Source organism: Mesocricetus auratus, unplaced genomic scaffold (assembly GCF_017639785.1).
Source record: "Mesocricetus auratus isolate SY011 unplaced genomic scaffold, BCM_Maur_2.0 Super-Scaffold_100011, whole genome shotgun sequence".
NCBI lineage: Eukaryota > Metazoa > Chordata > Mammalia > Rodentia > Cricetidae > Mesocricetus > Mesocricetus auratus.
In genome coordinates, this window is record NW_024429195.1 from 34733976 (window position 1) to 34746794 (window position 12819).

The 12819-nt window shown below is 43.5% G+C and overlaps 1 protein-coding gene and 1 long non-coding RNA gene across 5 annotated transcripts in view; one reads left to right on the plus strand and one right to left on the minus strand.

Moving 5' to 3' along the window:
* The window catches only part of Pld1 (phospholipase D1), a 189307-nt gene that overhangs the window by 44523 nt on the left and 131965 nt on the right, over positions 1 to 12819 (minus strand). For all 4 annotated transcript variants that reach the window (XM_040754598.1, XM_040754597.1, XM_040754599.1 and 1 more), the window contains 2 exons: positions 6352 to 6462; positions 2272 to 2360 (listed from right to left, as the gene is read on the minus strand). In XM_040754598.1, the coding sequence (XP_040610532.1) occupies positions 2272 to 2360; positions 6352 to 6462 (200 nt within the window). The remainder of the gene's footprint in view (positions 1 to 2271; positions 2361 to 6351; positions 6463 to 12819) is intronic.
* The window catches only part of LOC121143230, a 61094-nt gene that overhangs the window by 31125 nt on the left and 17150 nt on the right, over positions 1 to 12819 (plus strand). The window lies entirely within an intron of this gene.

Genomic DNA, 12819 nt, shown 5'->3' on the forward strand with positions numbered 1-12819 from the left:
CAACAGATGCACTGGTGACTTTAAAAAGCATCCAGAGGGTAAAGAGTAAACGGGACTTGTAATGGCAGAACTCAGACATTACCATTCCTAGCTGTCTATGTTCCTGATGAGTACCACACAAACTTAGCTATGCCTGGGCCATCTTTGCAGCAATATACAACCCAATGGCCTCCGTCCAGGGAACCGTAATTGAGCAAGTGTGACCATGAGGCAAACTGTGCAGTTACAGGCGCCTGGGGTTGAGTTTAATGAGCAGTGCCATGTGAGGACTGCTGAGCTGTCCACAGGATGCAAAGAATGCGGAGCTACCCAGATCCCCTCAGCACGGGGCTGAGACAGCCATCCCCACTGCTGAGAGGCCTGGCTGCTGACTCATGGTAACAACCTTCTCCAGATTTTACCCCCTCCGTTGGCCAAAGGAACCTGCGTCACTCATTCTCACACTCTGGGATCAGTATGCATGTAATGACTGGTGAAGGGGAAAGCGCCAAAGACGTCTACCCCAGCTATCTCCTCACAGGGAAACCCCATGGGAGAATGCACCGTGATTTCTAACCGTCTGTGGATCCCATTTACATGCTATCAGGAAACACTTGGTCCTTCAAAGTCCCAAAGACTAGGGTCTCAACACTATTGAGGCCTGTTGCTGAAAAGCAACCTAGACAAATGTGAGGATAAACATTGTCAAATTGACAAGGTCTAGAACCACTAAAGAGACAGATTTCTGGGCATGTCTGGAAGAGAGTTACTAAGATTAGGTCAACTGACATGGATGGCCACTCTGAAGGCAGCACCATTCCACAGACTGAGTTAAAGCAAGGACTGTGAGCTGAGTAGCACTGCTCATCCTGCTTCCTGACTACAGATGGAAGGAAAACATCACCGTGCATTCTGCCATGCCTTCCCCACTGTGGTGGGCTGTATTCTCAAACTGTGAGACAAAGAAAAGCCTTCCTGCCTTACATCGCTTCTGTAGGTATTTTGTCATGGCAACAAGAAAAGCAACAGCACAAGTCCTACAATTTGTTGAACATCCACAACTACAAGACCCACTTTCCCAATTGTGAAGGTTCAATAAGATGACGTAAATAAAAACTACAAAACAGATAAAATATTGATAGTTACCACTAATATTTCATTCATTCTAAAATCCCTATACATTATATTTAAAAAGATGGAAAAATGGTTTTATCTCTAGACGTGTATAAATGTGACATTAACTGCATACATTCAAAGACTTTAGTGAGGTGTAATAGTTCTTTTGACTTTGCCACTTTCACATAGAACTCAAATTAGACACACACACACACACACACACACACACACACACACACACACACACACACAAAATCATTAGTCCCAGAGCTCAAACAACTCAGTTAAGGGGAAGAAAGTCCCTTGAGACCATACGTGGTGCATTCAGGGTGGTGTGGCCATAATCTATTCTACCAGCAGTCTACAATCTACATCTACAAACACAGGAAGGTGGACTGCTAACTCACAAAAAATACAAAAATAGCTCAAAGTGAGTCAAAGATACAAATATTAACAGATAAAACTAAAAACAAGAATTGGGACAGTGGGCATGAGTCACCTACACACACACACACACACACACACACACACACACACACACACACACAGAGATAGCATTTTTTAAATGAAAAAAATTCTTAGGAGAAAGTATTCATAAAGGCTGCCAGAGATGGAAGTGCTTGCTGCTGGTCCTGACCACATGACCATGTGCTGCATGTGCATTTACCATGTGGACACACATACACAATAGTGATATCATTATTAAAACAAATAAAGATAACAAAATCAGTCAACGACAGCTACTTTGTGAATATGCTATGCTGTTGGACTGTTAGGTTTATTGGGGGGAACTGCACAGTGTATGGATATGATTAGAATGAGACTGTTGAGAAATGATTCCATGAGCTAAAGAAATATGACATTTGGAAATGAGAATTTAAATATAACTCTGTGGCAACGTTTTCTGTTTGGTTTTGTTTGTGTGAACATAGTTCACTATCTTCCATGAAATAAATCAGAACACAAACCCCATATGTGGGAAAAGGGCAGGCCAGGAAGCTGATTGCATCCTGGAAAAATTCAGATTCCCACCAAGATAACTGAATATTTCTCAGCAACTGACTCACAAGACAATGAAGAGTCTGTTTTCAACACAAGCTTTTGGGGCCACCTTCACGGTGAAGCAGGAGCAGCTACAGTACCTTGGCTCAAACTTTTGTTCAAAGAAAACCTTACCTGTGGGCTTTTAGGATTCTCTGGGCAATAGCATCGCCCACCTTGTTGAACACAACTTTATCATCAGCGCAGCTTATGAAAAATTGATTCTGTAAGAAAAATAGGACACTGTGTAAGGAAGGCCTTGTTTTCTCTGGAAGATATGGAGAATGGGAGAACAAATACTATATTGATATAAAACTGGTTCACACATGGGTATGTTGGAGCCTCTGGATCTCAAGGGAAAGTAAACGGCTCAGAGAATAGGAGGTGCTCTCTGACCCCAGGTCTCGCGAGCATTACATCATTCTGTGCTTACAATACCTTCCTCAAGTGGGAGGCTATGTGACTTTCCTAACACACATGTCGAAGTTACAGTCTGAGAATGCCGTGGACATTTCCAAGTGAGGTTTCCTTTTGATTATTACAGCACACACACCCTTGGAATTAAAAGTTCTACACTGGCATGCATCCTGCCTTGGGCAGAAGGCCTGCTCATTCAGCACAGGTTCTCTCCAGCGTTCCCTGGCACCTACTTTCACCTTGTCCTCTGTCTTTGGGGCTCTCCTGTCCATGAACTTCTATTTAAAGAAGTTTCTAATCTCTGTCAAATAGTTTTTTTCTTTTTGGTGTGCACGGTCATCTTTGTGGACACATGATCGTACTGGACAGAGTGCCCATGTATTGTATTCATGTTCATGTTTGTGGGCACATGTGTTTGTGCTGGCCAGAGTGCCATGTGTGCATGGCCATGTATGTGAGCACATGTGTTTGTGCTGGCCAGAGTGCCATGTGTGCTTGTGGTGGTCCTAGCTGGCCTCAGGAGTCTCCCTTGATCTTTCTACACCTTTTGAACTAAGGCAAGGGTTCCCAGCTGAGCCCAGAACATCCTAAAAGGATTAGTCTAGATCTCCTGTTTCCACTTTGCAAGTGAGGGCAGTCCCCTGCTCACCCAGCATTTATGTGGGTACTAAGGATCTGAACTCTGATCCTTTGAGCTTATATGGAAAGGATTTTCTCCAGGGAGTCATTGACTCAGCTCTCAAATCTCATATATATTCATAGATCTATAAAACATTCTTTGAAATTATTGTTAGAAAATGGCTACGTTAATATCCTAATGATACAAAGGATTTTTATTGCTGCATGAAAGAATGATAAAAAAATAACCAATAAATACTGTTAGTACTGTCTATTGAAATTAAAAAGAACAGATTGCTGCAATATAACTGTAATTTTCTAACAAAATGAATCTTCAAGCAATATTTTCTAATCGTAAATTTGTGTCCTTTGGAAGCAACACTGATGGGGGATGTCCTTCTGTATATATCATTCTTTTATTGGGTGATGAGTAAAACACTGATTGGCTGATAGCCAGGCAGGAAGTATTGGCAGGACTATGAGACGAGGAGGATGCTGAGAAGGACAGAGAGAGGCCATCGGGGAGAGAAGCCATGTAGAGACTGAGAAGATAGTACATGCCAGGTGTTCTCTGGTAAGACAAGGCCATGTAGAATACATAGATTAGTAGTTATGGGTTAATAATTAAGACAGAGCTAGCCAGTAAGACTCCCTACTATTGGCCAACAGTTTATAAGTTATTATAAGTCTCTGTGTGTTTATTTGGGGCTAATCGGCTGCAAGACCAGGCTGGAAAGAAACTCCTGCTACACAACACCATTTTTATGGGTGCACAAGATCTTACTTTTATTTTTTTAATTTATTTTTTATTTATTATGTATACAATGTTCTGCCTGCCCACTAAAAGAGGGCACCAGGCCTCATTATAGATGGTTGTAAGCCACCATGTGGTTGCTGGGAATTGAACTGAGGACCTCTGCTAGAGCAAGCAGTGCTCTTAACCCCTGAGCCATCTCTCCAGCCCCAGTGCACAAGATTTTATGCAGCAGGGAACAAATAGCTGCAATGCCTCCAGGAGACAACGTGTAAGAAGGCATTGTTCACAACCTCTTTTGAGAATATGATTCAAACAACTCTTACTACAAAGGTTAGCATGCCTCATCAGCTACAAGAACAGACTGCCACATGCTAAAATTCTCTCTCTCTCTCTCTCTCTCTCTCTCTCTCTCTCTCTCTCTCTCTGATTAAGGTACATGCTTGCTTTGTATCATGATGGGTATCACCCAGAGAAATGTCTACAACCATGAATGCTCACATGGCACTGCTGACCTCAACGCCATGCTTGCATGAGAGAGAAAAGTTGATTGTACTAGTCACGATGGTCAACTTGATGGACTTCACAATCATGGCATGTTAGTGAGGGCTTACACAGATTAGGTTAACTGAGGAGGTAGGACTCACCCTAAATTTGGACAGCAGCATTCCACAAACCGGGACCACAGACTTATTAAAAAGGAGAAGGGAGCTGAGTACCCATATCCATCACCCTGCTTCCTGGCTGCGTGTGTGAGGTGACCAGACACTTCCTTCTCCTGCTGCCATGACTTCCCTGCCACAATGGACTATATTCTTCAGAACTGGGAGCCAAAACAAACCCTTAAAGGCTTTTGTCAGCCATCTTACCACAGCATAAAGAAAAGTAACTAAGATACTGGTGTTAATGCTATTTTAAAAATGAAACAAAATGACTGGATGCTAAATGCTAGATGAGGCAACTGTCACATCTTTTGCAATGACAGCATCAATCATTCTCACAGTTAATGATAAGAAATGTCTTACTACACTCCTGAGTGGACTTCCCTGATTTCCACTAATGCCCTTTATCGGCTGCATGTTTTCATGTGGGACACACACACATTTAGGCTGCTAACATTTTTAATCAACTTTCTCCTTCTCCAGGTCTGAGGAATAAGTACAGCTCAAATTGTTTGCTGATGCTGTTTAATCGCTATCACTCTGGAAGGGAAGAGTACAGGACTCTAGGAGAAGGAAAACAGGGCTCAAATGGTTTCTCCAACAATCCATTTCTGGCTACTTTTATTCAATGGAAAAATAAAGCCAGGATAGAGTGGGGAGATATGTGTTGGCTTGGGTCTCCCCCCATTATGGAGATTCTTTATTTTTCTGAGGGGTTCCAAAGAGTCTGTGCTATTTCTGGATCTACTTTGTAGTTCAATTAAAGATTTTCTCATGGGTTTTGAACACAATCTGTGTTCTAAAAAGGCTTTATCATGAACAGTGACTCTCAGCTTTAATGTCCTCATATCACCCATTTTCATATTCCCTTCCCTGTCTTTTCCTACTCCAGGGTTCCCACAGCAGGGATATTCTGTAAGTCCTCTGTGTGAGCAACTTACTCTGTGTGTGTGCATGTGTGCATGTATATGTGTGTGTATGAGCATGTGTGCATGTGTGTGCTCTCCTGAAATAGTGCACGCTTCATACTTTTATGCTAGACCTTTTAACCATACCCCAGTGGAAACTCCCATGTCCATACTGGGATTTTTTTTTAGCAAAATGTATTTGTAAGCTGATATATGTCAGTACCAAAGGACTTGCAAGGTTCCATGAGTCCTGAGTTAAAGATGGTGCAGAGTGAATTCAGGCATTTTCCCAGAACCCTTCATAACTCAATTCATGCTTATTAATACTGAATCCGGAACTGGGGTCCCTACATCTTGTATGATACTTAGTGTCCTGGTTAGTTGGGTTTTTTTGTTTGTTTTGTTTTGTTTTGTTTTGTTGTCAACTCAACACAAACTAAAGTTATCTAGGAAGAAAAACCTAAATTGAGAAAATGCATCCATCAGTTTGCTCATAGGCAAGTAATTATGCGGAGCATTTTCTTGGTTGATGATTGACATGGAAACATCTAGTCCTTCCATGTGGCATTGCCAAATTGCCAACCCTGGGCAGGTAGTCCCGGACGGTGCAAGAAAACAGGCTGAGCCAGCCACGGGAAGTAAGCCAGTAAGCAGTGCTCCTCCATGGCTCTGCCTCAGTTCCTGCCTCCAAGTTCCTGCCCTGACTTCCCTCAGTGATGAACTATGACATGGAAATGCAAGCCAAATAAATTCTTTCTTCCCCCAAACTGCTCTGGGCCATGGTGTTTATCGCGGCAATAGAAACTAAGGCACTGGGGAAGGCAGGCTGTGTAAGTGACTCACTGGCAATACTTACTTCAATGTAGATATAGTGCTTGCTGTTCTCTATGACGTAGACGTAGGCAGAGTGGATTGACTCCTCATGGTGCTTTATACCAGCAGACCAATCAGCAGCAGATCGGAGCAACTACAAGACAGCCATCAGCAACAAGCAAACATCAGACAACAGAGATGGCACTATTTGTACTGATGAGATGAAGTCATTCCTCCTAAACCAATGACCACAGTGTCTTGAGTCCCACATGGTCCAAGGGAGAGCTAGAGCACACCCAGAATACACCCTTGTGGTGGCTAATCTTGATTGTCAGCTTGTCACACCTGGAAAGAATGATCCTCAACTGAGGTGCTGCTCCATCAGACTGGCCTGTGGGCAAGTCTGTGGGGCACGTTTTTGATTTCTAATTGGTGTCGGAGGAACCAGGCTTACTGTAAGCAATACCATCCTAGGCAGGTGGGCCTGGGCTGTATCAAAACCGTGTGAATGGAAGTCAGGGAGCAAGCCAGTAAGCAGGGTTTCCCTGTGGTTCCTGTTTCCGTTCTTGTTTTGACTTCCCTGGATAATGGGACAAAACCTGTAAGATGTAATAAACCCTTTTCTCCCAATTTCTTTTTGGCCTTGGCATTTCTAATAGCATCAGAAAAAACAAGCTAAAATAGCACCCTTCCATCCAGCATCATTTCCTTTCAAAGCTTGAAGACTTAAGTTGTGGTTCCTACATGGAATATTTTGAAGATTTCTAAGACTCACTTAGGTCACTACAATTGACATAACTTTGTCCTCTTTTCCTATGACAGTCCTTCAGCTGCACCCTGATGTAGGGCATCGATTAATGACTGTGATGGGTCTATTAGCAAGCCTCATACCTAGTAAATAAACACTTTGTAACTATTGACTAATGACAACAGCATTAGCAGGTGCAGTTTAGCTATAGCGGATCACATCAGAGAGGGGGATTACAGAGCAGACCTTGGCCATGCATGGCTGTGCATGTGGGGGCTCGGGCAGGGGAGCACTGGAGGGATCCCATAGACTTCCCAACACTAAATGACCTTCCAGGATTTTAACTGCTGCAGTATGACTTTTACATACAGTAAGCGCTTACTATATACCCCTTGGTTTCTTAACTGCGTATCATGGCGGAAGAATCATCAGAGGCCTGAGCATGTAGCAGTTGGTAGTGCTTGCCTAGCATACACAAAGCTCTATTTGCCATCCCTAGTGCCCCATAAACCAGACATCACTGCCACACACCTCTGTTCTCAGCATCTGGAGACTGGAGGCAGGAGGCTCAGACGTTCAAGTCATCCTTGGCTACATAGCGAGATTGAGGCAAGCCTGGACTACATGAGACCCTGTCTCACAAAAGTGAAAGAGACAAAAAAAAAAAAGGAAAGGGGGGAATGAATGAAAGGGGAAGGAGAAGGAAAACTATAAAAATATATTTGTTGTTTCTAATTTTAAATGAATGTTGAAAGTGTTCCACATAGAGTCAATTAAAATCTAAACTCAAATGAAAACGATGGTTGAACTAGGACTATAAAATAAAACCTGGGAGATAATCAGTTTTGTATCAGTTACCTATAAAAAAAAAGGTCTGGTAAAACACTTAATAATTTTAAAATAATATTTACCAGCCTAAGGAAAAGCAAAGCTAGTGCTTGCTAAAGTCATCATCTGTGTCACCCTCAAAATTAAATCTTGATCTGATATGGGGTAGTTACTAGACAGTATTTCCCCAACACACGCTGCTTTATTTCAGTTTTATCAGGTAAATACATGTGAATATATGAAACGGAAAATGTAACCATGAACACAAGTTAAAATGATCCAGGAAATAGCAGGTTCTCTAAGGACCCGTGTTATTAGTTACCAGATAGAAATAAAGATTGGCTGGGCAGTGGTGGTACACACCTTTAATCCCAGTACTGGGGGTGGGGAGCAGAGGCAGAGAGGTGGAGAGGCAGAGAGAGAGGCAGAGAGGCAGAGAGGCAGAGAGAGGCAGGCAGATCTCTGTGAGTTTAAGACCAGCCTGGTCTACAGAGCTAGTTCTAGGACAGTCAAGGCTACACAGAGAAACTCTGTCTTGAAGAAAAAAAAAAACCAAAACACAGAAGTAAAGATTAAATGGAAGTTTCAACTTTTGTCTGTTTAAATGAATGGAACATATTACCACTAAGCCGCATGAGTCTGAGAATGTAGACTGCATTGGAAGCTTCTTAGAGCACATATCCTCATTCAAGTCTCTAAGCGGAGACAGCCTGGCACCTGGCAGCTCACAGTAGGAGGACAGGCCCCATGGTTACCACTTCAGCACCTTCACCTTGACCACGGCTATGCCATGGAGGCTCCATTCCCTCTACCGAACAACTGAGTGTGCTCTCTCCTCCCCCTCCCCCACTCTCCCCCTCCCTTACCTCCCAGCCCTTCCTTCTCTCCCTGAACTGCTGTTAAGACAAAATGGCAGAACAAACAAGTTGATCTCACCATAGTGAGACCCCCTTTGTAAGTTTACCTAAAAACTTATAAATCCCAACATGGAAATAAATATATGTGGTACTTAGTAATACACAGCTCTGTCAAGTCACTGGCTAAATTGTAAGCATCCCTGATTGGAAACCCTATCTTTCTCCTGAGATGCAGAAACCTATACCTCTTTCTCACTGTCAAAACCTGCTCTGATTCAGACTCAGTAAACTCTGTCATGAAAGGCAAAAATTAGCAGCAACCAGATGTCATAGCAGGTGTCAACCTGCATATCACAATAGTTTGGAGTGTTTTCCAAGCTATAATGAAAAGAAATTCTTGGGGCAGGGTGCACAGATAGGCAACTGTTAGGTTGCTTAACCATGCCTACCAGGAAGAAAAGCAGGGAGGTCAGATAGATGTCATTTTCCACGAGGGACAGGTAATCAGAGGGATTTGAATGTTTAAAGTCAAGCTGTATGCCCAGAAAACACACCCGTTGTATGGGACAGATCACATGCCAAAGTGGAGAGTCTCAAAATGCTCACAACACCCAAATGCAGGAAGTTGCCTGACTCCCAAGGGTTCATGGCTATGAATCCATTGCCCAAGTTCAAGCTTTAACTCGCAATGAAAGGTTCCTCATTAAAAAACAATCATTATCTGGGGACAAACTTGAAAGTTAAATTTTAAGCAAGAGAGGAAAAAGAAAAAAAACTACTTGGGATTATTAGTCATTTAATCTTCTAATTAGTTGAAACTTGCCTGTTACCACAAGAGCAATTGAAACTAATTTCCTTTTGACCCTGCCTGCATTTTTGCCTTTGGAACGCTGAAGTTATAGGAGATCATCCCAATCGCTTTCCATCTTTGATGGTCTAGAAAGTTCTATTGGTAGTCAAGAACATCAAGCATGTGCTGATTCATTTCCATTTGTTTTCTGAGAGTCATCCTCTTTCTGTTTCCTTGACCTTACCAGCTTGTCTTGTTTCCAGGTTTGAACCAATATGATTGAGACAAGCCTCAGGACCACCCCCTCACATGCAAAATAATCCCCAAATGTGCAGGGAATAAAATCTAGCCTACACTTTTCAGACCTCAAATTTGAATACACATCATGAAAATGGCATAGATCTGACTTGATGGTTTAGGGACAAAAGCATAACTAGGACTAGAAATTCTCATTTCTACAGTGTCCTATTTTTTTAAACTAAAAATAGCCTTCTCATTAGCCACAATCCTTCCTCTCCCATACAGTGGGCCTAAGATGAATACAGAAAGAACAGAAATGTCTCTTGCAAGAAAACCTTCAGGACATTATAGTATCTGCTCCAGATTCCTTTCTCCTGAATGCTTCAGTTCCCTGTAAATCCAGTGGGTGTGTATGTACTCCTTACTTCCCTAAGTGTCCAAGTGAAATATGGACAAAGGTTGCTTAGGACAAAAGTGTGTGTGTGTGTGTGTGTAGAAAAGGAAGGGCTCCCAAGATTGAGCCTCACTCTTCCAGTCTGGACTAAAAGCAACCACAGTCAATGAAGTAAAGAGGTGACCTAGGCGCCAGCCTCCTTCTCAAGCTCCCTCCTTTAACAACCCCTGTGTTTGAGGTCCTGCTGCTCAATTGGCTAGGCAGTTATCACAAGAACAGCCTTTTTACCAGACCCAAAGGAAGCAGTCAGTCTTGAAGCTGGAGGAGAGAAATAAAGTAGTGTTTATGGAGAGATAATTCAAGGGGAGAAGCATGGGGGGTGGGGTGCAGATATGTGTGAGGACTTTGGAGAACAAAAAAAGATACAAAAGAAAGACCTGCGATGGGAGATTGTCCTCAAAGATGTAACAAATGAAGCTTTGTCACCTTGCTGGGGTCTTTGTGGTTCCAGTCACCCTGGGACATACTGGAGACAGAGCCCACCTTTAGCACTTACATCCTCTAAGCTGGAGGCATCACTGACCCATGTAGGTTGTTTAGGAGACAGGGTTTCATTCTGTAGCCAAAGGTGGTCTTGAACTGGTGGGCTAGCCTCCTGCCTCAGCCTCTTAAGTGCTAGGAGTAGAAGCCATGTCTATAATTTACTCTTGTTTTAAATTACCAAACTTTAGTTTCATTATCCGCAAAGACAGGGACTAGACAAAAGTACTTCTCATACAGTGTTGAAAATAAATAAGGAATCGACAAAAAGTCCTGCGTGCTGGACATGGAGTAAAGCTTCCTTGTTGGATAGCAGCTGCTGCTGACTAAGAACCACGTCCACACATGTTGGTCCATGAAAACCTGGCCTGTTTCTAGAAAAGCAGCTTCCATGAATTCAGTGACTCACATCCATGGAAGGGAATGCAGCTAGCTGATTATCTCAGGCCTAGGTCACAGGCAACTGTTACATGGCTGTGATCAAGATACTCAGAGGAAAAGTGAAAGGAAGAGAGACTGACTTCAGTATTTGGTTTCAGAGGTTTTAGTCCACAGCAGACCAGCTCCAGGGTTTCTGGCTCATGGTGCAGCCGAGCATGGGTCAGGGAGCGTGTAGCAAAGCAAAGATGCTCACCTCAGGCATCCAGAAAGCAGACACAGAGGAAGGCTTAGGGACCAAGTATAACTGCCCAGGAATGCCCCCAGGGACCTAACACCCAGTTTCCAACACCCCTTCAGATAGCATCCCCAGCTGGAGAGCAAGTGTCAGCCTTCAGACCCTAGCACCCTCCTTCCTGCTTTGCTCTGTCTCCCATCTGCATTACAACCCAGTCCAGGGTTCTCTAAAGACACCCATTGAGCGCCATCTGGAAATTCAGCCCAACTGTGGCAACAGCCTTCCAGCAGTACGATTAGGATGCCATTTAGCTATCAACTTTCTTTCCCATTTTTTTCTCTTCCCCCTTCACTTCTTCCAGGAGGCATTTGTATATTTAGAGATATTAGCATGATTGTCTAAAAGATGGTTTCAATGATAAGCAGCCCAATTTAATATTTAAAAAAGAAAAAAAGACTGATTCCACATTAGTGCTGACACTCACTGGATGCTTTCATTGACCGTTAAGACGCCAAGCACCCTCCATCTTAACGCATCTCAAACGCCTTTGCTTTTAAAAGTCAGGGTATGTGGGCATTTGAGCTTTATGCGGCCTCTGAGCTACATCAGGTGGAGTCAGTGAAAGGCAGTGACCCTTCATTTATTAAGTGTGTTGAAGGAAAGGGTCTTTGTGGGAGGCTTCTAGTGAGGAAGAGGTGGGTGGAGGAGGGGTCCACTAAGGCCTCAGGCCCCTGGCAGCTGCACTGGGACATTGTGCTTTCCTGACTGGATGGTTTTCTAACTATTGACTGTGCTTAGCTGGCCACTGTCCTGTGTTCCTAGAAGTGCCACCTCAAGCTTTTTCACCTCTTTATTGTGGCCACTCTCAGATGCATTGTGTCGCACAGAACAGACTGCTCCTCCTGGTGACCTCAGCTCACACACCGGCCCAGGAAGCATTCCACACTCACGCTACTCTCGCGAGATGCCATCACGATATATAGTCATTTTTCTTCCGTTTTAGTCCCTTGTTTTCAGTGTGTCTGTCTTTCCTCTGCATTCTGACCCTCTCCCTGCCATTCCTAGTTTAGCCCCACAGGGCATTAGTTCTTTCAGAGACCACCAATGCCCTGGCTTTCACTAGAAAGCTCTTCTTATGTATGTGTCTCAAGCTCCAAAGTTTTCAGACAGAAATAGATGGGAGAACTGAAATGAGAAGCCTTCCCTCAGATAAACTTTGTGAATGGCCCTGTGGTCCTCAAGCCCTTCAGGGGCTCCCTGGCACATTAGCATAACCAAGGTACTGCCAGCCCCCAGTAAAGAAGCCTTGGACACCGTTTGTTGTGAAAGCCTTATCAGCATTTCACAGACAAAAGCCAGTTTAGGAACTGATGCCACGGTTTAATCTTCAGGATGATAGGCAAGTTCAAGTTCACTGAGGCATCTACAGAGCCCTCGCCTGCCCTTACCCCAGCTACAGTACCCTCTCCAAGGGCAGTGATTTACAGCAGGTGGTCTC